The 27,516-nt window shown below is 44.5% G+C and overlaps 1 protein-coding gene across 7 annotated transcripts in view; it reads right to left on the bottom strand.

Annotated features, from left to right (window-relative positions):
• Positions 1-608: 608 nt before the first annotated feature.
• The window catches only part of LOC140185132 (G protein-activated inward rectifier potassium channel 4-like), an 80,215-nt gene continuing 53,307 nt past the window's right edge, over positions 609-27,516 (bottom strand). For 5 of the 7 annotated variants that reach the window (XM_072238458.1, XM_072238460.1, XM_072238457.1 and 2 more), the window contains 3 exons: positions 15,655-15,764; positions 8,796-9,772; positions 609-1,225 (listed from right to left, as the gene is read on the bottom strand). In XM_072238458.1, coding sequence (XP_072094559.1) covers positions 834-1,225; positions 8,796-9,729 — 1,326 coding nt within the window. In that variant the 5' untranslated portion in view covers positions 9,730-9,772; positions 15,655-15,764 and the 3' untranslated portion in view covers positions 609-833. The remainder of the gene's footprint in view (positions 1,226-8,795; positions 9,773-15,654; positions 15,765-27,516) is intronic. The other 2 variants (XM_072238461.1, XM_072238462.1) reach the window with 1 other exon arrangement.

Here is a 27,516-nt window from a genome sequence, read left to right as displayed (position 1 = left end):
GGCTGCAAGAAACTGCAGAAGGGTTGTGAATACAGCCCAGTCTATCATGCAAACCAGCCTCCTCTCTCTTGACTCTGTCTCCACTTCCTGCTGTCTCAGGACAGCAGACAACATAATCAAGGAGCCCACCCATTCTGGACATTCTCCCTTCTCTCCACTCCCGTTGGGCAGAGGTCACACAAGCCTGAGAGCACATACTGTACTACCAGAGTGAAGGACAGCCTCTATTCCACTGTTATCAGACTCTCTAAGAGACATCTCACATCCTATAAGATGAACTCTTGATATCCTAATATACCTCACTGTGACTCTTGCACTTTGCTTGTCTACCTGCACTGCTCTTGCAGTGTAACTGCGACATTATATTCTGCATTCTTTTTACTACCTCAGTATAATTATGTATGGCATAACCTGCCTGGATGGCATGCAGACGCTGTATATGTGTATGTGTGATAATAGTAAACCAATAACAATACCCCTGAATAAGGCTTCTGCTACTTTCAGTGTGAGCATGGTCAAATAGCTCTTTACTTTCCCTCTAATATATACTTTGTGCCAAGGGTAATTGCCCAAAGGCAAATATTACAAAGATGCAACATATGTAACAGCAATAAGCAGACTGCAATAGCATGAATGGTGATGTTTATTCTTTTATATACAAATGATACCAGCCCTCTAACTCTGATCCACACTGAACACCATGGGCTAATATTGAGAATCTCCTATACATATCTCAAATTCAGTCCTGCTTACATAGTTAATTGCTTGTTTAACAGCCGGTGACAGATAGTGGCAACTGGATGAACCACACAGCTTACTGGAGTCAGGCTACCCTAGAGTTTCTGTGCTTCTTCAAGGCCTTGTATAAATTGAGCTGAGAACCCTGTGCAGTACTCTGAGTCTTCAGCTGGGGAGAAAGGTTCTGAGTCCTCTGCTTTAGCCGTGGGGCTGTTTGCTTTAAAGTCTTCTTCCTCTTCACCAGTATTGTTGGCTGCCACCTCATTGGGCAGGTTTGGCAAAGATAGCTCGGCCAATGCTCGGCCTGCCCTCAGCATGTCAGCCAATTCTTTAGCACTGCAGCTGGGGGTGTTGGTTTCATAAGTCTCGTGGAAGCTGTTGTAATCTACTTCATAGAAATCCTTCTCAAGAGTTAGCACTGGAGTGAACCGATGTCCCCAAAGAACTTCGGATTCTGAGTACGAGCTTCTGGCCTGACAGGTCATTCCTGTTGAGAAAGCACATTGGATTAGGGGAATGCACAACGGCAGACACGAGTGTGACTTGTATACTATATGTGGTGATATGTACACGTTACCAGGGTTCAGTGTCAACCCTCACTGCGAAAGCCAATGGTCTAGCACACACACATTGGTCACTAAGTCCCGTACCAGACTGAGCAACTGCTGAATGCTGAAGGATGTGATTAAACTGGCACACACTCTGTGTGAATATAAAAATGCCCTGACCATTATTGGAAGAGCAGGGGATATTTCCCTGTGGTGCTGGTCATTATTAGATCCTCAATGAACATCACTTAACCTGCTGCTGTTTGGGGGAAGTTGCCCTGAAGTAATTGTCTGCAGAGTTTGCCACACAGCACATCAGTTACTACAACTCAACAGCTGTTGAATCTCAGGGTTGTATATGGTGACGTATATGTACTTTGATAATAAATTGACTTTGTACTTGTGACAAGCTTTGTAGTGCCTCCCTGACCTGTCTCTGTTATCTTGTTCAGTTTTATACTGCCCCGTTGAACAGTGGTAGTACTGGGCTGCTTTCCCTGTGCATGGTTTATGTTTGTGATGTTGGTGTTGGCAGTTAAGCTCGGCAGTTATTGTTCATGGAGTCATACCGCATGGAAGTAGGTCCTTCAGCCCAATCATTGACACAAGAGATTCTGCAGATGCTGGAAAAGTTGAGCAACACACACAACATGCTGGAGGAGCTCAGCAAGTCAGGGAGCGCCTATGGAGAGGAATAAACAGTGGATGTTTTGGACCGAGACCCTTCATCGGGACTTGTGCCTGTTGCCTTTTTAGCCCATCTTTTTCACACTGACAAGTGACCGCCCATCTGTATTCACCCCATCTTCCAGTACTTAGCCCAGAACCTTCCAGGTCCAAGTGATTCAAGTGCTCATTCAGACACCTTTAGAATGATGAAAATGATCCAGCTTCAACCACTCTCTCAGGCAGTTCATTCCAAGTACTCAGCACTTTCTGGGTGAAGGGGGGAGGGAACGTCGACTCAGACCGTGAGAGGCCTGCGTCGGGCATTTCATGCCTTACAAGGTGCAGATTGGAAGTCTGTGTGGGGCACCACTCCTCGCACAGACACTAGAGCAATGTGTGATTAAGTGCCTTGCTCAAGGACACCAACACGCTGCCACAGCTGAGGCTCGAACTAGAGACCTTCAAATCACTAGACGAATGCTTTAACTTCTGCATGAAGAAGTCCTCCTCAAATCCCCTTTCTGAAACTCTTGCCCCTTATCCTAAATCTATGCCCTCTAATTTTATCTACCCTAATCTGGGAAAAAAGATTTGTGCAGTGTACTCTATCTACACCCCTTATAATTTTTATTATATACCTCAATCATGTTTGCTCTTAACTGGATCCACTTCAGAATAGATCCAGTCCCTTCAACATTTCTTCATAAATGAAATACTCCATTCCAGACAACGTCCTAGTGAATTTCCTCTGCACCCTCACCAGTGGTATCACATCCTTCCTATACCTTGGTGACCAGAACTCCAGCTGACCAAGCATTTATAAAGTTGAAGTGTAACTCCCTTATCAATGCCCTGACTGATGAAGGCCAATATTCTATATGCATTCTTAATCACATTATCTACCGTGTTGCCACCTTCAACCATCTATGGACTTCTACTGCAAAGTCCCTCTGTTCCTAACACCCACCATTTATGATGTGTGTACCTGCCTCATTAGTGTACCCAAAAACATCACCTCACGTTTACCTGGATTAAACTCCACCATCCATTTTTCAGCCCATTTAACTAACTCATCAATATCTCTCTGAAGCCTGTGTCTATCTTTTGTAATATCAACAGCATTGCCAATCTTTGTGTCATCTGGGAATTAATTGATCATGTCTCCCACATCTGCATCCAAGTCATTGACAAACAGCAAGGGTCCCAGCACTGAAATCACTAGTCACAGACATCTAATCACAAAACAGCTCTCTACCGTTATCCTCTGTCTCCTATTGCCAAGCCAATTTTGGATCTGTTTTGCAAACCTGCTCTGGACTCTAATATTCTGAACCAGTCTCATTATTGAATTCATGTAAATCACATCTACAGGCCTGTCCTCACTGATACACTTTGTTCCCTCTTCAAAGATTTCCATCAAATTGGTCAGACAGGATGTGCCTTGACAAATCCATGCTGGCTGTCTCTGGATGTTCCCTGCCTTTCCAAGTGATCATTAACCCTGTCCCTCAGAATTTGTTTCCAGTATCTTCTCTACCACTGATGCTAGGCTCACAGGTCTGTAGTTACAGGGATTTGCCCTGCTGCCCTTCTTGAAAATGTGGACCTTGTTTACTGTCCTTCAGTCATCTGGCACGTTGCTTGTTCCAGCAAAGTTTTAAAAATCCCATCCAGTCCTGCGGATTTACCCCACTTACACCCACCAAGACACTGAGTGCATCCTCTTGATTTATGGAAACCTGTACTAGACTTTCATCTTCTCCACTGCTGAATTCTCCAACTACAGAGTCAGTTTCCTATGTGAATATAAATGAAAAAATATTCATTTAGGACCTCACCTATCCCTTCAGGCTCCACATACAGATTGCCATATTTTCCCTGTGGGCTCCACTTTTTCCCGGGAATTTATTTATTTATTGAGATGCAGTGTGAAACAGGCCCTTCCGGCCCTTTGATTTAACCCCTGATTTCACTTGAGCCTAATCACGGGATAATTTACAATGAACAATTAACCTACCAACCAGTAGGTCTTTGGACTGTGGGAAGAAGCCTACGCAATCACAAGGAGAACGTATAAGCTCCTTACAGGCAACAGTGGGAATTGAACCGGGGGCTCTGGTACTGTAAAGTGTTGTGCTAGCAACTATGCTACTGTGTCACCCCACTTTGCCCTTAATATATTTATGGAATGTCTTTAGATTTGCTTTAATCCCGTCTGCCAGTGATTTTTTGTGACCCCTCTTTGCCTTCATATTTTTCCTTTCAAATGCTGTCCTGGACTTTCGTAGGCCTGAAGGGCTTTTGCTGTTATTAGTCATAGATTCAGAGAGATTAATCAATTTGTACATGTGGAAACAGGCTACTCAGCCCGACTTGCTCATGCTGACTAAACTTCCAAATTAAGCTAATCCGATTTGCCCACATTTGGCCCATACCCTTCCAAACCTTTCCAATCCATGCACCTGCCCAAATGTAGTTAAACCTGTCTCTACAATTTCTTTTAGTAGCCCGTTCCATATATCACCACCCTCTGTGTGAAAAACCTGCCCCTCAGATTAGTTCCGTATACCTGTCAAATTCCTGTTTTTTGCAACTTCCTTAAACGCGTTCTTGTTTGAGGAGCCTTTTAGGATATCCTCTCTCAATACTGAAGTAATGCAATCCTTGACTAACAGTACAATACCTGCTACCTTTCCCTTACAGTTGCAGGGAAAGTGCAGTGCAGGTAGGCAGTAAGATGCATGGTCACAACAGGATAGATTGTGAGGACAAGAATCATGCTAGAGAAACATTCAATCATCTTCTAACAGCAGGAGAGAAGCTGTCCTTGAGCCTGGCGATACATGCTTTAAGGCTTTTGTATTTTCTGTGCAATAGGAGGGGAGAGAAGAGAGGACACCTGGAGTGGTTGGGGTCTTTAATTATGTTAGCTGCTTTATTGAGGCAGAGAGGTGTAGGCAGAGTCCATGGCGGTGAGGCTGGTTTCTGTGAATTGCTGAGACGTGTCCACAATTCTCTGAAGTTTCTTGCGGTTACAGCAAGAGCAGTTATAATACCAAGTCACGATGCATCCGGATAGGGAGCTTTCTATGGTGCATCGGTAAACATTGGTAAGGGCCAAAGGGGGTATGCCAAATTTCTTTAGCCTCCTGAGGAACTGGAGGCATTGGCAAGCTTTCTTGGCCATGGTGTCAACCTGGTTGGACCAGGGCAGGCTATTGACAATGTTCACTCTTAGGAACTTGGAACTCTCAACCCTCTTGACCTCAGCACCATTGATATAAACAGAAGCATGCACATCACCCCCTTCCTGAAGTCAATGACCATTGACATTCACGGGCAGTAATAATGCCTGAGAATGTCAAGGGTAGATTTCTGCTGTCTTGTTAAAGAGAGTCACTGCCTGACACACAAGTGATGTGGATATTACTTGCATTTATCAGCCCACGTCTAAATGTTGTCAGTTCTTGTTCAAAGCAGGAATGAGCTGCTACAATGTACAGGAATTGTACATCAGTGAACATCCCAGTCCTGACATTGTGATGGAAGGAAGGCCGTTGATAAAAAGGGTTGGGTCTAGGACGCTGCCCTGAGGCCGAGATGCGTTGGAAGTGAGATCAACACACACAAAATGCTGGAGGAGCTCAGCAGGCCAGGCAGCATCTATGGAAAAGAGTACAGTTGATGTTTCAGGCCCAAACATCGACTGTACTTTTTTCCACCGATGCGACCTGGCCTGCTGAGTTCCTCCAGCAATGTGTGTGTTGCTCAGATTTCCAGCATCTGCAGATCTTCTCTTGTTTAGAAGTGAGATGATTGGTTCTGCAACCAAAACATCCCAAGTCATTTATGGGATGGAAGCAAGCAATGTCTGCAAGGCCATTCCTAACTGAGAGGATGGGGATGAGCTGCCTTCTTGATACACCGCAATCCGTGTTGTTGAAGCATTTCTAAGGGTCTGTTGGGTAGTGTTGCAGTGTTTAGGCCAGTGATAAAGAAGGAAAGATGATACATTAAGGAGTCTGGACGGTGTGTGAACAGATGTTTTCTTCCATGTACCTGCTCCTTTTGTTTTTCCAGGTGGCAGACCATGCAGGTGCCTGGAAGGTGCTGTCAAAGAGGTCCTGGTGGACTGCCAGAGTGATTCTGTTGATGGTAACCTCTGCTGACAACTGGCACCAGTGATGGAGGAGTGAACATTTAATATGGTGGATGAAGAGCAGATCAAACAGGCAGCTTTGTTGTGGATGGTGCTGAGCCATTAGGTGGCAGTGCCATGGGGGGGAAACATTCTCTCAGAGAGGACAGTATCCCATCACAGACCTGATGTGGCTGTGGATGGTGTGGGGGTTTAGAGTACAGATCTGTCTTGTATTGTATTGAGTGTGATTCAAGCTGGTGAAGTATTATTGTGGCTCCCACTGACAAACTTTATTTACCTCACTGACCATGCCAGTGTTTACTGAGCATCCCTCATTGCTCCTGAACTGAGGAGGCATTTAAGGGCTAGCTAGTTCTGGTGAAAGGTCATCATCCTGAAAGATGAACCTTGCTTCTCTCCCCACAGAGACTGACTGACCTGTGAAGTATTTCCAGCATTTCTGTACCAAAGAGTCAACCACATTAGTCTGGAGTCATGTGTAGACTAGGTGAGGTCAGTTCATGGCATAAAGGAAACCAAGGGTGGCACAGTAGTTAGGCTAGTGCCCTCAGAAGCAGCACGTTCCAGCATCCCAGCACCCTGGAAATGAACTGGAGGAATGAACAGACTGCCTGCTTCATGCTGGCTCTGGGCTGACCACGGCAGCAGCTGAAGCAGACAGCCACTGTGAGACTGGAAATGTGCTGGGAAAGGTAGCAAAAGGATCAGGAGAGTCCAAGGTGGCAGTTCAGTAACAAAGTGATCAGTGGGGGGTGGCGGCGGCTGCCGTGATCTGCAGATGCCAGGCCTCTGAGAGCAACTGCACCCCGAGTATAATTATTCCACATTTCTTCCAGGGCTGTGGCTGAACTGTGTTTGTGGGGAGATTGGTGTCGAAGGATTATAAGGAGTTAAACTGGACTCTGCCTTCACTTCTCACTGCCTTGTTGAAGCATCCAACATAATCCAACCCACCCACCCCAAACATTCTCACTTCTCCCTCTCTCATCAGGCAAGGAGATACAAAAACCAGAAAGCATGTACCACCAGGCTCAGGGGCAGCTTCAAACCACTGGTGTAAGACAATTGAATGGTTTCCTAGTACAATAAAATGGACTCGTAACCTCACAATTTACCTTGTTATGGCTTTTCACCTTATTATCTGCTTGCACTGCACTCTCTCTGGAGCTGTTACACTTTACTCTGCTTTCTGTTATCGTATTACCTTGTACTACCTCAACGCACTGTGATAATGAATTAATAGAACTGGATGGCATTTCTGTCAGATGAGGATGTTCTGGTCAGAAGGAGGGCAGAGGGTGCCAGTGACCTGCCTGAGAGCTGTTATCTCGGGTGTGCATGAAACAATACCCAGGTAATTAGAGATTTGTAACACTGAGTATTTGCTCACCCCTGAAAACAGAGCAGTATTGGTAAGTTGTGTCTGTGTCAGCATAACTGATGTAGTCCTTTACTTGCTTCCCGGCTAATGCATTCCCTCAATTACTGCAGGACTGCTCAAAGTACCTGACCTCATGCATAATTGTTCTCTACTCTGATTATTTGACTGAGTTACATCTGCAGAGAAAAAGGACCTGAAGTGCAAATGGTGGGAACCTGAAATAAACACAGAAAATGCTGGAAACACTCAGCAGGTCAGGCAGTATCTGTGGAGAGAGAAACACGGTTGATGTGTCAGATCAATGACCCTTGGTCTGAACTTTAAGTTTAAAATCATATCCTGACGGTGGGTCATTGGTCTGAAACGTTAACTCTGTATCATCTTAACCCCAGACGGCCTGATCCGTGGGGGATCTGCGTTAGTTTTACAGAAACAAGGACTTGCATTTGCGCAGCACTTTAACAACTCCAGCAAACGGGACAGACAGTGAAGGAGCTCGGTAGTGCCACTCCCCTGGGGATGTATACGAGTAGTGCATAGAGTCCTGCCCTGTGACCTTCGGGAAGACTGAGAGAGCAGACAGGAACTTGCTCCCCGGGAAGGGATGGGGCACGAGCAGTTGTGCGCGGTTAGGGGAAGGAACTGGGCCTTCCAGTCCGATCCGAAGAGTGATCTGCTCTATTGAGCAGACAAGGAGATCACTGGCTTCAATGTGCACATCCGGCACTCTGCAAATTGAGTGAGGAATCACTGACCATTTTGTAATGGGCCAAACCTGCAGTGCAGGTGTGCTATATACGCCAGAACTCCAGCAACGTTTCTGCTCTGAGTTGACTCACAAAGAACCTATCTGTTCCCCTCCACTAAAACAGCATCAGCCTCTGTTCTCCCAGTTCTTTATGCTTGCGTCAGGATTCAAGTGGACCCTCCATCAACGGGGCAGATGGCATGCTGCACACTGGCTCGTGACAAATGAGACTCTGGTGTAGTTTAGGGAATGCTGGAATTGGCTAACATTCATCTTCCTGGATGTTCCACCTCCACTGACTCTTTAGGATTTATTTATTCATTTTATTTAATAATACAGCATGGATTTGGCTCTTCCGGCACTTTGAACCAAGCCTCCCCAGCAACCCCACAATCCCGATTAACCCTAACCTAATCACAGGACAATTTACAATGACCAATGAACCTATCTGGCTGGTGACACACTGTACCCACACTTCCCTACCAACCAAAGCTGGGCGGCCTCGACTCTGGAAACCTGCCAAGGAAACACATTAAATTTAGACTCTACCTGTTGCTTCCACCATGCCTTCAAGGATCACAACAATCTCAAAGTCTTCCTGCTCCAGCTGACTTCGGCTCATCTCCCAGAAAGGACTTTTCTCGTTTATTTCATGAGAAATGATCAGTGGGGACACCAAGAAGAGGCGATCATCTCCAGTGTCAAAGCCCACATTGATGTCAGTCTGGTTCAGGGGGATGAACTCGCCCTCTTTGGTCTGTCTAGATTTGATGAGCTTGGCTCGAATGGAAGCCTCCACAATGTGCGAGTTGCGAAGATCTCCAACTCGGAACATGAGACACAGCTTCTCGTCTCGGAGGGAGATCACTGCGCGGTGCGAAAACATCAGCGTCTCAGCCCGGTTCTTTGGCTGAGAGATCTTCACAAACATGCACCCTACCATTAGGGCGTTAACAATGGATCCCAAGATTGCCTGGATCAAGAGCAAGATAATCCCTTCCGGGCACTTCTCCGTTATAACTCTGTGTCCATAGCCAATAGTTGTTTCAGTTTCGATTGAAAACAAAAAGGCTGACACAAACCCATTCAAATTATCAACACACGGGGTCCATGTTGGGTCTCCCAGATGGTCCAGATCTCCTCGGATATAGGCTATCAACCACCAAATGAAGCCAAAGAATAGCCAGGTAACAGTAAAGACCAAGGTGAAGATTAAAAGATTAAACCGCCACTTGAGATCCACAAGAGTGGTGAAGAGGTCACTGAAGTATCGGTAGGTCTCCTGCACGTTCCCATGATGGACGTTACATTTCCCATCCTTGTCAACGTACCTTTGCTTGAGCTTCTTTGGCTCAGTGAGGAGCCTGGTCCTGTCTGTGGCTAACACACTGTCACGTGCTTGTTTCGGCAACTTCTTTGCTTCTCTTATTGTTGCCTGAATGTCCATGTCCTTACTGGGGAGGATTCGAGAATCTCCTGCCATTCTGTAGTTACTACAATTCCTGATTGCACTTCAATATGAAAACCTGAAATAAAGAATCAATTCTTGTCTGTAAAATTGTATAGCAGCAGAACATGTTGAAAAGATAAAGGAAAAATGTTACCAAAGTAAGTCTGATTACGGCCATTTCCTGGGGAGGTGAGATTACTAGGGTGAAACACTTTGGATCAATTTTTTTGTGGAGGACACAGAAGGCTTGACGACTTTCCATTTTACTATTGCATCAGCCCAGTACCCAACCCATCTGATTTCAGTTCAGCCTTCAATACCATCATCTCTGAACTGCTGCAAGAGAACCTCTCCAAATTTAACGTACCTGTCATGACCCCTGCAGGCCTTTGTGGCAAGCTATGGAGCGTTGGGCTTCTAGGTTTTTTGAGCACCTGTACTAACTCATTGTTGTATTAACCTGAGTTGTTAAACCCTCATGCTTTCTGTTTAATCTTATCGAGTTAATTGTGATGGGCATGGGTTTTCTGTTTTCAATGTTTATTTAATTTGGACTCTTGATTAGCACTGTTAGCAGAGTCCTTGTGTTGAGAATGATTTGTCTCACAGTACCGCTCAGTCGTGTTACAGATGCTCTGTATAACCTCTCGTTTCCATCTCGACATGGGGAGTCTGCTGTTTCCCCTCACCTGGACTGGTCTTTGCACTATGACATCAACGAACCCAGTGGAGCTTCTACAGCAGATTGGAAATTAGTTGGCTGGAGGCATGGATGCCTTTTTTTCTCACCTTGTGTCCCGTGTCTACATTTCACGTGCCCTGAGTCTACGTTCCATAAGACCATAAGATATAGGAGCAGAATTAGGCTATTTGGTCCATCATGTCCGCTTCGCCATTTCATCATGGATGATCTAATTCCTCTCTCTGTCCCAATCTCCTGCCTTCCCCCCATATCCCTTCATGCCCTGACAAATCAAGAATCTATCAACCTCTGCCTTAAATGTACATAAAAAATTGACCTCCACAGTTGCCTGTGGCAAAGAATTCCATAGATACACCACTCTCTGGCTAAAGAAATTCCTCCTCATCTCAGTTCTAAAAGGACATCCCTCTATCCTGAGGCTGTGTCCTCTGGTCTGAGACTCTCCCCCCACAGGAAACATCCTCTCCACATCCACTCTAACAAGGTCTTTCACCATTCAATAGGTTTCAATGAGGTCACCCCTCATTCTTCTGAATTCCAGTGAATACAGACCCAGAGCCATCAAACACTCCTCATACGACAAACCTTTCAATCCTGGAATAATTTTCATGAACCTTCTTTGAACCCTCTTCAATGTCAGCCCAACCTTTCTAAGATAAGGGGCCCAAAACTGTTCACAATACTCCAAGTGAGGCCTCACCAGTGCCTTATAAAGTCTCAACATTACATCTTTGCTTTTATATTCTAGTCCTCTTGAAATGAATGCTAACATTGCATTTGCCTTCCTCACCACAGACTCAACCTGAAAATTAATCTTGAGGGAATCCTGTACAAGGACTCCCAGGTCCTTTAGTGCCTCAGATTTTTGTATTTTCTCTCTATTTAGAAAATAGTCAGCCATTTCATTTCTTCTACCAAAGTGCATGACCATACACTTCCCAACACTGTATTCCACCTGCTATTTCTTTGCCCATTCTCCTAATCTGTCCAAGTCCTTCTGTAGCCTTTGTACTTCCTCAAAACTACCTGCCCCTCCACCTATCTTTGTATCGTCTGCAAACTTCGCAACAATGCCATCAATTCCATCATCCAAGTCACTCATATATAGTGTAAAAAGAATCAGTCCCAACACAGACCCCTGTGGAACACCATTAGTCACCGGCAGCCAACTAGAAAAGGCTCCCTTTACTCCCACTCTTTGCCTCCTGCCAATCAGCCACTGCTTTATCCATGCTAGAATCTTTCCTGTAATACCATGTAGCTTGTTAAGCAGCCTCATGTGTGGCACTTTGTCAAAGACCTTCTGAAAACCCAAGTTCACAGCATCAACCGATTCTCCTTTGTCTATACTACTTGTTATTGCTTCAAAGAATTCCAACAAATTTGTCAGGCAAGATCTTCCCTTGAGGAAACCTTGCTGACCACAGCCTATTTTATCATGTGCCTCCAAGTACCCCGAAACCACATCCTTAACAATCAACAACATCTTCCCAACCACTGAGGTCAGACAAACTGGCCTATAGTTTCCTTTCTTCAGTCTCTCTCCCTTCTGAACAGTAGAGTGACACTTGCAATTTTCCAGTCCCCAGGAACCATTCCAGAATCTAGTGATTCTTGGAAGGTCACTATGAATGCCTCCACAATCTCTTCAGCCACCTCTTTCAGAACCCTGGGGTGTATGCTATCTGGTCCTGGTGACATATCTACCTTCAGATTTTTCAGTTTCCCAAGAACCTTCTCCCTAGTAATAGTAACTTCAGACATTTCGTGACACCAGGAGCCTCCACTGTACTGCTACTGTCTTCCATAGTGAAGACTGATGCAAAATACTTATTCAGTTCATCCGCCATTTCATTGTCCCCTATTACTACCTCTCCAGCATTGTTTTCCAGCGGTCCGATATCCACTCTCGCCTCTCTTTTACACTTCATGTATCTGAAAAAACTTTTGGTAGTCTCTTTAGTATTATTGGCTAGCTTACGTTTGTATTCCATCTTGACTTTCTTAATGTCTTTTCAGATGCCTCCTGTTGGTTTTTAGAAGCTTCCCAATCCTCTAACTTCCCACTAATTTTTGCTCCATTATATGCCCTCTCTTTGGCTTTTATGTTGGCTTTGACTTCTCTTGTTAGTTAAGGTTGTGTCATCTTGCCTTTAGAATACTTCTTCCTGTTTGGGATGTAGATATCTTGTCCCTTCCAAATTGCTTACAGAAATTCCAGCCATTGCTGCTCTGCCATCATCCCTGCCAGTGTTCTTTTCCAATCAGTTCTGGCCAACTCCTCTCTCATGCCTCTGTAATTCCCTTTACTCCACCGTAATACTGATACATCTGACTTTAGCTTCTCCTTCTCAAGTTTAGGGTGAATTCGATCATATTATGATCATTTGTCCCTGAGGGTTCTTTTACCTTAAAGTCTTAATCAGTTCTGGTCATTGCACAACACCCAATCCAGAATAGCTGATCCCCTAGTGGGCTCAACCATGAGCTTCTTTAAAAAGCCATCTTGTAGGCACTCTAGAAAATCCTCCTCTTAGAATTCAACACCAGCTTGATTTTCCCCAATCTACTTGCATATTGAAATTCTCTGTGACTATTGTAACATTGTCCTTTTGGCATGCATTTTCTATCTCCCATTGTAATTTTTAGATGACATCCTTACTACTGTTTTGGGGTCTGTATATAACACCCATCAGGGTCTTTTTACCCTTGCAGTTCCTTCGCTCTTTCTACAATGATTCAACACCTTCCCACCTATATCTCCTCTTTCTAATGATTTAATTTCATTTTTAATCAACAGAGCAACACCTTGCTGCCTGTCCTTTTAATACAATGTGTATCCTTGGACTTTCAGCTCCCAGCGCTAATCTTCTTTCAGCCATGATCCAGTGGTGCCTACAACATCATACATGCCAATCTGTAACTGTGCTGCAAGCTCATCTACCTTATTCTGTATACTGCATGCATTCAAGTATAACTCCTTCAGTCCTGTATTCACCCTTTTTGATTTTGTCTATCTTTTACATTGCAACTCATCCCATTGACTGCAATTTTACACCATCAAAAGCCTCTTCTTGCTAGCAGTCTCACCTACACATTGCCTGTGTTTGTTTGAAAACCAACTACCTCATTTTCAGCATTATCACTCCAGTTCCCATCAACCTATCAAATTTGTTTAAACCCACCCGAACAACTCTAGCCAACCTGCCCACAAGGATATTGGAACCCCTCGTGTTCAGGTGTATCCCATCCCTTTTGTACAGGTCATACCTCCCCCAGAAGAGATCCCAATGATCCATAAATCTGAACTTCTTCCCCCTGTAGCAGTTCCTCAGCCACACATTTACCTGCCAAATCATCCTATTCTTACCCTCACTGGTGCGTGGCACAGGCAGCAATCTAGAGATTACTACTCAGGAGGTCCTGTTTCTCAGCTTTCTATCTAGCTCCCTAAAATCTCTCTTCAGGACCTCCTCACCTTGTCTACATATATTATTGGTGCCAATATGTACCTATACTTCTGGCTGCTCACCCTCGCCCTTGAGAAAGCCATGGACCCGATCCAAGGTATCCCTGACCCTGGCACCAGGGAGGCAACATACCATCCGGGTGTTTTTGTTGCGCTCATAGCTTCTCTAGAATAGACTGGATGAGCTTCTCCAGTATATGTTGAAGACTTTTTCCGAGTTCCTCTGGGTCGACAAGGTTCATAAGGACTCCCGTAGTATTCAAAGTTTCTGAGCTACATGCAAGGCTTCCAAGCAACATGAAATGTTTGCGATCTATATGCAATGTTCCCAAGCTATTTGCAATGTTTCCAAGCTAGTTGCAATACTTATGAGCTATTTGCAGTATTTCCGAGCTACATGCGATGTTCCCGAGCTATTTGCAATGCTTACGATCTATATGCAGTGTTTCCAAGCTAATTGCAATATTTCCAAGCTATTTGCAATGCTTGCAATCTATTTGCAATGTTTCCAAGCTATTTGCCATGTTTCCGATCGATATGCAAAGTTTCTGAGTTAAATGCAATTTTTCCGAGCTAAAATGCAAAGTTTCCGGACTAAGTGCAAAGTTTCTGAGCTATTTGCAATGCTTTGGAGTTACATGCACAATGTTTCCGAGCTGTTTGCAATTTTTCTGAGCTAAATGCAATGTTTCCAAACGATAAGCAATGTTCCCGAGTTATATGCGCAATACTCCCGAGTTATAAGCACAGTGTTTTCAAGTTATATGCGTGATATTTCCATGCTATGCGCAATGTTTACGAGCTATATGCAATATTCCCGAGTTATATGCGTAGTGCTTTTGAATTATTTTATGCAGTGTCTCCAAGTTATATGCGCCATGTTCCTGAGTTATCTGCGCTGTTCTAGGCTTTCCAGTCCTGTCTTGAGAGCATCAGGTCTGTTCTGGGTTTTCCAGACCAGTCTCTAGTTCCCCTGGGCTCCTTGGGTTGTCAGGCGCTGGCCTTAAGGAGGGAGGTAGGCCTTGCATGTCTCTGCGGCAAGCCATTGAACATTGGGCTTCTAGGTTTCTCGAGCACCTGTATTTACTCTTGTTGCATGAACTACAGTCGTTCAGTTCTTGAGCTTTCTGCTTAATATTGTCAAGTTAATTGTGACGGGCACAGGTTTTCAGCTTTCTATGATTATTTAATTCAAACTCTCGATTAGCACTGTTGGTGGAGTCCTTGTGTTGAGAATGATTTGTTTCGAGGTGTCGCTCAGTTGTGCCACCGATGCTCTGTTGGAATTCTTATGTATGACATTCTTTCCGCCTCTAAGTGGGGAGCCTGCTATTCCTTCGTACCTGGGTTAAGTCGTTGCCAGCGATCACTGTGACAGAGTCTGCCTTTCCTTTGCACCTGGGTTGAGTTGTTGCCAGTACCAAGTCCCATCTGCAGGAGGTTCACAAAACTCCTCTCCACTGGAGGCAGTATGTGAGGCAAGCACAGCTCTACATCTTCTCACTCAGCACTGATGTGCCACAGGGGTGTGTTCTGCCCCTCGCCGATTTTCTCTCAACACCAGTGATGGTGATCCATTCTTTATGCTTTATAATTGTTGCATGTTGTTGTTTTTTGTTGCAGGTCATGTCCTGAACAACACACCACAGCAAATTCTTAATACATGTAAAGGTATATGGCAAATAAAGTTGATCCTAAGAAAGTTTAATCCCAAAGTTTGATCAGGTAATGTGTGTGGTTCCCTGATCTCGCTGCAGGACCTTGGGAGTTTCGTTATATTACTCACCCTGACATACAATAATCCAGGGGGCAAAGAGCAGGGTCAACTCGTCAGCACCGGTGAGATTCGCCCTCTTCCTGACGGTACTTAGGCAAGATCCTGCAGACTCTGCAAATCTGAAATAAAAGAGAGCAAGAGAATGCTGGAAACACTCATCAGGACAAGCAGTGGTGAAGTATCACACCATAGTTGGCAGATGATGAACTGGTGAAGGTCAACAGGCTGTAGGGACATGCTGCCTGTTCTCCTCACAGCTGACATCAATACTGATAAAACCATTCACACCAGAAGATAGAGGAGCAGAATTAGGCCATTCGGCCTGTCACATCTGCTCCTCTATCCCATCATGGCTGATTTATTATCCCTCTCACCCCATTCTCTTGCTTTTTCCCCATAACCTTTGATGCCCTGATTAATCAAGAACCTATCAACCTCCACCTTAAATATACCCAATGATTTGGCCTTCACAGCCATCTGTGGCAATGACTTCCACAGATTCAACACGCTCTGGCTAATGAAATTTTCTTCACCTCTGTTCTAAATAGACGTCCCTCATTCCTGAGTCTGGTGCTGGGCTCTCCCAAAAAAGGAAACATCCTCTCTCTATCCACTTTATCCAGACCTTTCAATATTCGATAGATTTCAATGAGATAGAAACCATAGAAACTACAGCACAGAAACAGGCCTTTTGGCCCTTCTTGGCTGTGCCGAACCATTTTCTGCCTAGTCCCACTGACCTACACATGGACCATATCCCTCCATACACCTCCCATCCATGTATCTGTCCAATTTATTCTTAAATGTTAAAAAAGAACCGGCATTTACCACCTCGTCTGGCAGTTCATTCCATACTCCCACCACTCTCTGTGTGAAGAAGCCCCCCGTAATGTTCCCTTTAAACTTTTTCCTCCTCACCCTTAACCCATGTCCTCTGGTTTTTTTCTCCCCTTGCCTCAGTGGAAAAAGCCTGCTTGCATTCACTCTATCTATACCCATCATAATTTTATATACCCCTATCAAATCTCCCCTCATTCTTCTACGCTCCAGGGAATAAAGTCCTAACCTATTCAACCATTCTCTGTAACTGAGTTTCTCAAGTCCCGGCAACATCCTTGTAAATCTTCTCTGCACTCTTTCAACCTTATTTATATCCTTCCTGTAATTTGGTGACCAAAACTGAACACAATACTCCAGATTCGGCCTCACCAATGCCTTATACAACCTCATCATAACATTCCAGCTCTTATACTCAATACTTTGATTAATAAAGGCTAATGTACCAAAAGCTCTCTTTACGACCCTATCTACCTGTGACGCTAGTTTTAGGGAATTTTGTATCTGTATTCCCAGATCCCTCTGTTCCACTGCACTCCTCAGTGCCTTACCATTAACCCTGTATGTTCTACATTGGTTTGTCCTTCCAATGTGCAATACCTCACACTTGTCAGTATTAAACTCCATCTGCCATTTTTCAGCCCATTTTTCCAGCTGGTCCAAGTCCCTCTGCAGACTCTGAAAACCTTCCTCACTGTCTACTACACCTCCAATCTTTGTATCATCAGCAAATTTGCTGTTCCAATTTACCACATTATCATCCAGATCATTGATATAGATGACAAATAACAATGGACCCAGCACTGATCCCTGTGGCACACCACTAGTCACAGGCCTCCACTCGGAGAAGCAATTCTCTGCTACCATTCTTTGGCTTCTTCCTTTGAGACAATGTCTAATCCAATTTACCACCTCTCTATGTATACCTAGCGACTGAATTTTCCTAACTAACCTCCCATGCGGGACCTTGTCAAAGGCCTTACTGAAGTCCATGTAGACAATATCCACTGCCTTCCCTTCATCCACTTTCCTGGTAACCTCCTCGAAAAACTCCAATAGATTGGTCAAACATGACCTACCACGCACAAAGCCATGTTGACTCTCCCTAATAAGTCCCTGTCTATCCAAATGTTTGTAGATTCTGTCTCTTAGTACTCCCTCCAATAACTTACCTACTACCGACGTTAAATTTACTGGCCTATAATTTCCCGGATTACTTTTCGATCCTTTTTTAAACAACGGAACAACATGAGTCACTCTCCAATCCTCCGGCACCTCACCTGTAGACACCGACATTTTAAATATTTCTGCCAGGGCCCCTGCAATTTCAACACTAGTCTCCTTCAAGGTCTGAGGGAACACCCTGTCAGGTCCCGGGGATTTATCCACTTTAATTTTCCTCAAGACAGCAAGGACCTCCTCCTTTTCGATCTGTACAGTTTCCATGATCTCACTACTTGTTTCCCTCAATTCCATAGACTTCATGCCAGTTTCCTTAGTAAATACAGACGCAGAAAACCTATTTAAGATCTCCCCCATTTCCTTTGGTTCCGCACATAGCCGACCACTCTGATCTTCAAGAGGACCACTTTTATCCCTTACAATCCTTTTGCTCTTAATATACCTGTAAAAGCTCTTTGGATTATCCTTCACTTTGACTGCCAAGGCAACCTCATGTCTTCTTTTAGCCCTCCTAATTTCTTTCTTAAGTATTTTCTTGCACTTGTTATACTCCTCAAGCTCCTTATTTACTCCCTGCTTCCTATACATGTCATACAACTCCCTATTCTTCTTTATCAGAGTTGCAATATCCCTTGAGAACCAAGGTTCCTTATTCCTATTCACTTTGCCTTTAATCCTGACAGGAACATACAAATTCTGCACTCTCAAAATTTCTCCTTTGAAGGCTTCCCACCTACCGATCACATCCTTGCCAGAGAACAACCTGTCCCAATCCACGCTTTTTAGATCCTTTCTCATTTCTTCAAATTTGGCCTTCTTCCAGTTAAGAACCTCAACCCTAGGACCAGATCTATCCTTGTCCATGATCAAGTTGAAACTAATGGTGTTATGATCACTGGAACCAAAGTGCTCCCCTACACACACTTCTGTCACTTGTCCTAACTTGTTTCCTAACAGGAGATCCAATATTGCATCCCCTCTAGTTGGTCCCTCTATATATTGATTTAGAAAACTTTCCTGAACACATTTTACAAACTCTAAACCATCTAGACCCCTAACAGTATGGGAGACCCAATCAATATATGGAAAATTAAAATCCCCCACCACCACAACTTTATGTTTCCTGCAGTTGCCTGCTATCTCTCTGCAGATTTGCTATTCCAATTCTCGTTGACTATTGGGTGGTCTGTAATACAATCCCACTAATGTGGCCATACCTTTCCTGTTTCTCAGCTCCACCCATAAGGACTCAGTAGACAAGCCCTCTAATTTGTCCTGCCTGAGCACTGCTGTAATATTTTCCCTAACAAGCAATGCTACTCCCCCACCTTTCATTCCTCTGCCTTGATCACATCTGATCCCCATTCATTTTTCTAAACTCCAGTGAGTACAGGCCCAGAGCTATCAAACGCTCCTCATATGTTAGCCCTTCCATTCCTGGGATCATTCTCGTGAAACTCCTCTAAACCCTCTCCAGTGCCAGCTCATCTTTTCTTAGATAAGGATCCCAAAACTGCTCACAATACTCCAAGTGCGGTCTGAAGAATGCCTTATAATGCTTCAGCATTACATCTTTGTTTTTGTATTCTAGTCCCCTTGAAATGATTGCTAACATTGCATTTGGCTTCCTTACGACCAAGTCAATCTGCAAGTTAACCTTAAGGGAATCCTGCACGAGGACTCCCAAGCCCCTCTGCACCTCTGGATTTTGATTTTGTTCCCCATTTAGAAAATAGTCCAAGCCTTTATTCCCTCTGCCAAAGTGCATGACCACGCACTTCCCTACACTATATTCCATCTGCCACTTATTTGCCCATTCTCCTAATCTATCTAAGTCCTTCTACAGACACCATGATCCTCAATGCTACCTGCCCGTCAAATTGTCCACAAACTTGGTCACACAGCCATCAATTCCTTTATCCAAATCATTAACATACAATGTGAAAAGAAGTGGTCGCAACGCTGACCTCTGTGGCCCACCACTAGTCACTGGCAGCCAACCAGAAAACGCCCCATTTATTCCCAATCTTTGCCTCCTCCCTTCTGTCCCTTGACACTCTTGAACTTCCGGCATACTACAAGTGTCCTCCACATTGATACAATATACTTATGCAGTTCATCTGCCATTTCTTTGCCCCCCCCCATTACTATCTCTCCAGTGTCATTTTCCAGCAGTCCAACATCTACTCTCGCCTCTCTTTTTCTCTTTATATATCCCCAAAAAAACTTTTTGTATCATTTGTGATATTATTAGCTACCCTTCATATTTCATCCCTTCTGTGTTTTTTTTCAGTTGCCTTCTATCAGCTTTTAAAAATTTCAGAATCTGAATCAGGTTTATTATCACTGGCATGTGTCGTGAAATTTGTTAACTTAGCAGCAGCAGCACAATGCAATACATGATAATAGAGAAAGAAAAAATAAGTAAATCAATTGCAGTAAGTAAATATATGTATATTAAATAGTTAGATCAAAAATAGTGTAAACACAGAAATGATATGTATTAAAAAAAAGTGAGGTAGTGTTCATCCGTGCAATGTCCATTTAGGAATCGTATGGCAAAGGGGAAGAAGCTGTTCCTGAATTGCTGAGTGTGTGCCTTCAGGCTTCCTGATGGTAACAGTGAGAAAAGGACATGTCTTCGGTGATGGGGCTCCTTCATAATGGACGCCACCTTTCTGAGGCACCAATGCTTGAAGATGTCTTGGATACTATGGAGACTAGCACCCAAGATGGAGTTGACTAATTTTACAACTTTCTGTACCTTCTTTTGGTCCTGTGCAATAGCACCATCCCCCCCTCCCCCCCAGTGATACAGCCTGTCAGAATGCTGTCCACGGTACACCTATCATCTATAGAAGCTTTTGAGTGTTTTAGGTGACAAACCAAATCTCCTCAAACTCCTAATGAAATAAAGCTGCTGTCTTCCCTTCTTTGTTGCTGCATCAATATGCTGGGACCAGTTTAGATCCTTAGAGATCTTGACACCCAGGAACTTGAAGCTGCTCACTCTCTCCACTTCTGATCTGTCTATGAGAATTGGTATGTGTTCCTTCGTCTTACCCTTCCTGAAGTCCACAGTCAGCTCTTTCATCTTACTGACACTGAGTGCAAAGTTTTTGCTGCGACACCACTCCACTAGTTGGTATATCTTGCTCCTGTGTGCCCTCTCATCACCATCTGAGATTTTAATAATGGTTGTATCATCAGCAAATTTATAGATGGTATTTGAGCTATACCTAACCACACAGCCATGGGTATAGAGAGAGTAGAGCAGTGGGCTAAGCACACACCCCTGAGGTGCACCAGTATTGATCATCAGCAAGCAGGAGATATTATTGCCAATTGGCACTCTATTGGGACCTGCCATCTTGTGAGGGTTCACCCTCCTTAAAGACAGCCTAACATCAGCCTCTGAGACAGAGATCACAGGTTCACCGGGTGCAGCAGGGATCTTCACAACTGCAGTTATACTCTCTCTTTCAAAGTAGGCATGGAAAGCATTGAGCCCATCTGGTAATTAAGCATCACTGCCATTCATGCTATTGGGTTCCGCTTTGTAGGAAGTAATGTCCTGCAAACCCTGCCACAGTTGTCGTGCATCCAATGTTGCCTTCAATATCACTGGGAATTGTCTCCGCATTGAAATAGCCCTCCGCAAGTCATACCTGGTTTTCTTGAACAGACCTGGGTTACCAAACTTAAATGCCACAGATTTCCCATTCCTCTAACTTTCCACGAATTTGTGCTCTATTATATGCCCTCTCTTTTGCTTTTATATTGGCTTTGACTTCCCTTGTCAGCCACAGTTGTGTCATACTGCCTTCAGAATATTTCCTCATCTTTGGGATGTATCTATCCAGCACCTTCTGAATTGCTCGCAGAAACCCCAGCCATTGCTGTTCTGCCGTCATCCCTGCCAGCATCCCCTTCCAATCAACTTTAGCCAGCTCTTCTCTCATGTCTCTGTAAATCCCTTTACTCCACTGTAATATTGATACATCTCATTTTAGCTTCTCCTTCTCAAATTGCAGGGTGATCACTGTTTCCTAAGGGTTCCTTCATCTTTAGCTTCTTAATCATATTCGGTTCATTACACAACACCCAATCCAGAATTGCTGATCCCCTAGTGGGCTCAACCACGAGCTGCTCTAAAAAGTCATCTCGGGGGTGTTGGCCAGAAGAAACTGCAGTCTGATCAAGGACAGGGGAAGCAGACAAGCCAGTTATCTTTGTTTTCCCCTTTTTGTGGTTCTTCTGATTCTTGTTCTTGGATAACCTAATCAGAGCAACTGAATGTGGACACAGGAAGCTTCAGGTAATGATCTGCTAAACCTGAGACCATTTTCAAACAAGTAGCCATTTGCTATGTAAAAGGAATGGACTCTGAACTGATTCTTACTCTGGGAAACTTTAGTCAGAGCAGTAAACCTGAGACCATTCTCAGAGGAGTGGCTGCTTGTTATGTAAAATGCCAGACCTACCAAAGATGCAATCTGTAATCTCGTTAGACTCTGTCTGGGTTGCCTCATTTAACTGGTTTGGACCAGTCAGAGTGTAAAGACACAAATACACAAGGCTGGGGTAGGCAGAGCCATGGAACAATGTTGGTTTGTAACCCTGTACCATGACCAGTAAGAAGGTGACCCAGGTAGGTCAGGTGACCTTGAGCCAATGGGATGGAGAGCCAATGGTTCAAATGATGAGGAACAGTATAAGAGTCAGGAGATCCAAATACACAGGGGCGATAACTCTCCGGCAGCCAGAGACCAACCATGGCGGATAAGGAGGACCCCACAGACACGTGGAGATCGGGACCACGAGCAACACCTGACCAATGTACACTCCTTTCCCGGGTAATACCTTTTCTCTTCGTTGCCTGTTCATGGAGTGTCAGGGGTTCTAGTAGGGAGTGCACAGGTAGATCAGGTATGAACCCATGTGCTTTTTAGTTGAAATAATAAAAATTACTTGTCGGTAAATACAGATTCTCTGTGCCTCACTGATCATTATTACAAGGGGTGAGATTCTTGTAACGGGGCATTCCACAAATTCTCTCTCTTGGGATCCAGCCTCAACTTGATTTTGACAATCTATCTGCATATTGAAATCCCCAATGACTAATATAACAATGCCTTTTTGACATGCTTTTTTAAAATCTCCCGCAGTAATTTGTAGGCCACATCCTGGCTACTGTTTGGAGGCCTGTAAATGTCTCCCATCAGGGTCTGCTTAGCCTTGCTGTTTCTTAACTCCACCCACAAGGATTCTACATGTTCCGATCCTATGTCTTCTCTTTCTAATGATTTGAATTCATATTAACCAGCAGAGTCACTCCTCCTCCTCTGCCTACCTGCCTGTCTTGTTGATAGATTGTGTATCCTTGGATATTAACCTTCCAACTATAATCGCCTTTCAGCCATGACAGTAGGTTTCCTGCGCGGGTACGACAAAGAGCTTGAAAAAGCAGCAAGTTTTTCGATGGGAGTCATTGATTGGAGTACTGCGCAGATGCTACAGGAGTGTTCCCGCGCAGGTCCGACAAAGAGCTTTTAAAAGCCCAGGTTCTACGAGAGAGAGATACTGCCTGGCAGAATGGTCATCGTGGGAGTGGATGTCATCGGGGTAGTCTTGAGTTAGAGTAATAAGGCTTTGGCTAAACAAGGCTTTGGCGAGAACAGGCAGAGGCTAGGTAAATTCATTCTTTATTTTTATTCAACTTTTGAGAGAATAGAGTGTATGTCTACAGAGCCAGTCTTCTGTTCTGGGTATCAGATGTGGGATTTCCAGGAGACTGCCAGCCTCCCTGATAGCCACATCTGTGACAGGTGTACCAAGATGCAGCTCCTTAGAGACCGAGTTAGGGAACTGGAGCTGCAGCTCGATGACCTTCAGCTTGTTAGGGAAAGTGAAGCAGTGATAGACAGGAGCTACAGGATGTCGTCCTGTAGTACTCCTGTAGTCACCCCAAAGGGCTACGGGAGACAGATAAATGGGTGACCATCAGGAGAGGGAAAGGAGAACATCAGATAGTGGAGAGCACCCCTGTGGCAGTCGCCTTCAACAATAAGTACTCTATTTTGAGTACTGTTGGGGGGGGGGGGGATGCCTCTGGCACTGAGTCTGGCCCTGAGGCTCCAAAGGGAATGGACGAGAATGGCAGCAGTAATTGGGGGAATAGTTCACAAGGCACAGGATAGATATGTCCCACAGATGAAGAAATTCTCAAATGGCAGGGGTAGGCAATCGTGGCTGACAAAGGAAGTTAAAGACTGCATGACAGACAAGGAAAGGGCTTATAAGGTAGCAAAAGTGAGTGGGAAATTGGATGGTTGGGAAACTTTTAAAATCCAACAAAAGTCAACTAAAAAGCTATAAGAAAGGAAAAGATGAAATATGAGGGCAGACTAGCCAATAATATAAAGCAGGATGCTTCAGGTTTTTTCAGTTATATAAAGAACAAAAGGGAGGTGAGAGTTGATACTGGACCACTGGAAAATGATGCTGGTGAGGTAGTAATGGGGGACAAAGAAATGGCAGATAAATTTAATGGGTACTTTGCATCTGTCTTCACTGTGGAAGACACTAGCAGTGTGCCAGAGGTCCATGAGTGTCAGGGAGCAGGAGTGAGTGCCATTGCTATTACAAAGGAAAAATTGCTAGGCAAACTCAAAGGTCTTAAGGTGGATAAGTCACCTGGACCAGGTGGACTACATCCCAGGGTCCTGAGAGAGGTGGTTGAAGAGATAACGGATGCATTGGTCATGATCTTTCAAAAATCACTTGAGTCTGGCATGGTCCCAGAGGACAGGAAGTTTGCAAATGTCACTCCACTCTTTAAGAAGGGAGAAAGGCAAAAGAAAGGAAATTATAGGCCAGTTAGCCTAACCTCAATGGTTGGGAAAGTCTTGGAGTCTATTATTAAGGATGAGGTCTCAAGGTTCTTGAAAAGTAATGATAAAATAAGTAAAAGTTAGCATGGTTTCTGTGAAGGGAAATCTTGCCTGATAAATCTGTTAGAGTTCTTTGAGGAAGTAACAAGCAGGGTGGACAAAGGAGAGGCAGTGGATGTCATTTACTTGGATTTTCAGAAGGTGTTAGATAAGGTGCCACACATGAGGCAGCTTAACAAAATAAATTCCTATGGTGTTACAGGAAAGATACTGGCATGAATAGCAGAATGGCTGACAGGCAGGAGGCACTGAGTGGGAATAAAAGGGGCCTTTTCTGGTTGGCTGCCGGTGACTAGTGGTGTTTCTCAGGGGTCAGTATTGGGACCGTTACTTTTCACATTGTTTGTCTGATTTAGATAATGGAATTGATGGCTTTGTGGCAAAGTTTGCTGATGATACGAAGATAGATGGAGGGGTAGGTAGTGCTGAGGAAGCAATGCAATTGCAGCAGGACTTAGACAAATTGGAAGAATGGGCAAAAACTTGGCAGATGGAATACAACGTTGGGAAATGTATGATAATGAATTTTGGTAAAAGGAGCAATAGTGCAGACTATTATCTAAATGGAGAGAAAGTTCAAACATCGGAGGTGCAGAGGGACTTAGGAGTTCTCATGCAAGACTGCCAGAAGTTTAATTTACAGGTTGAGTCTGTGGTAAAGAAGGCAAATGCAATGTTGGCACTTATTTCGAGGGGAGTAGAATATAAAAACAAGGAGATAATTCTGAGGCTTTATAAGACACTAATCAGGCCGTACTTGGAGTATTGTCAACAGTTTTAGACCCCATCTCTCAGAAAGGATGTGTTGTCATTGGAGAGAGTCCAGAGGAGGTTCTGGGAATGAAGGGGTTAACATATGAGGAGTGTCTGGCAGCTTTGAGCCTGTACTCACTGGAATTTAGAAGAATACGGGGGGATCTCATTGAAACCTACCGAATGTTGTAAGGACGAGATAGGGTGGATGTGGAGAGGATGTTTCCTATGGTGGGGGTGCCCAGAACTAGAGGGCACAGCCTCAAAATTGAGGAGCGATCCTTCAGAACAGAGGTAAGGAGGAATTTTTTTAGCCAGAGTCATGAATCTGTGGAATGCTTTGCTACAAGCTGTAGTGGAGGCCAAGACTGTTGGTATATTTAAAGTGGAAGTTGATCGTTTCCTAATTGGTCAGGGAATCAGAGGATATGGTGAGAAGGCAGGTGTATGGGGTTGAGTGGGACCTGGGATCAGCCATGATGGAATGGTGGAGCAGACTCAATGGGCTGAATGGCCTAATTTTGCTTCTATGTCTTATGGTCTTATGGACTCTGTGATATCTTCTATGTTATACCTGCCAATCTCTAACTGCGCTGCCAGATCACCTACCTTATTCCATACACTGCTTGCATTCAAATATAACACCTTCAGTCCTGTATTCATCACCCTTTTTTATTTCGGCCCGCTGTTGCACTTCAAGTATTCCCACTGACAGCAATTCTGCCCTATCACCTGCCTGTCCTTCCTCACAGCCTCACTGCACACTGCACTGACTTGGATACCAACTGCTCCATCCTCAGCCCTATCACTCTGGTTCCTGTCCCCCTGTCAAATTAGTTTAAACCCCACCCCCAATAGCTCCAGCAAACCTGCCCAGAAGGATATTGGTCCCACTTGGGTTCAGGTGTAACCTGTCCCTTTTGTACAGGTCGTACCTTCCCCAGAAGAGATCCCAATGATCCAGAAATCTGAAACCCTGCCCGCTGCATCAATTCCTCAACCATGCATTCACCTGCTGAATCATCCTACCCTCAATGGCATGTGGCACAGGCAGCAATCCAGTGATTACTACCCTCAAGGACCAGCTTCCTACCTAACTCTCTAAATTCTCTCTTAAGGTCCCGCTCCGTTTTCCTACCAATGACGTTGGTCCCAATATGTACCGTGACTTCCGGCTGATCACCCTCCTCCTCGAGAATGCCATTGACCCGATCCGAGGCGGGTGCACAATTATTTCCTGAACGGAGTGCTGGGCTGGCTGATAGAGCATAAAATATAGAACATGCATGCTGTGCCAATCTTTTTAACCTACTCCAGTGCTGTGCAGAGGTGAGTCTGCACACGCTGGCAATGTGTGTGTTTTTTTTTTGCTTCCTCCTGCATCCAGCACATTCCAAATTCCGGTTCAGCCTACCCCTTCCCTCCTACATAGCCTGTATCTCTCCATTTTCTTTACATTTATCCAGAGAAACAGCACGGTAACATGCCCTTCCAGCCCAACAAGCCCACGCCACCCAGTTACACCCATGTGAACAATTAACCCCCTGACACATGCATCTTTGAGAATGGGAGGAAACTGGAGTGCCTGGAGAAAACCCTCACGATTAAGGGGAGAAACTATAAACTTCATACAGCCTCTGTAAGAGTCTCTTAAATACACCTATTGTATCAGCCTCTACCACCAACCCTGGCAGCGCAGTGCATTCCAGGCGTCCACCACTCTCTCTGACATCTCCCTGAAACTTTTCTCCACTCAGTTTAAGCAGATGCCCTCTGATAATGACTATTTCCACCTTGGGAAAAAGGTGATGGCTATCCACTCTATCTATGTCTCTTATCATCTGATATACCTCTGTTAAGTCACTACTCATTTTCTGTCACTCCAAGGAGAAAAGCTCTAGCTTGCTCATCCTTTCATCATAAGACATGTTCTCTAATCCAGGCAGCATCCTGGTGAATCTCCTCTGCACCCTCTCTAAAGCTTCCCCATTTTTTCTATAATGAGGTGACCAGAAATGAAAACAATATTCCACATGTGGTCTAACTAGAGGTTTATGCAGCTGCAACATTACCTTGGGGTTCTTTAACTCAATCCTCGACTAATGAAAGCCAGCACACTCTATCAACTTTTGCAGCAACTTTGAGG

This window comes from Mobula birostris, chromosome 20, assembly GCF_030028105.1.
Source record: "Mobula birostris isolate sMobBir1 chromosome 20, sMobBir1.hap1, whole genome shotgun sequence".
Classification (NCBI taxonomy): Eukaryota; Metazoa; Chordata; class Chondrichthyes; order Myliobatiformes; family Myliobatidae; genus Mobula; species Mobula birostris.
The sequence above is the reverse complement of the archived record's forward strand: the minus strand, read 5'-3'. Positions and strand labels throughout refer to the sequence as shown.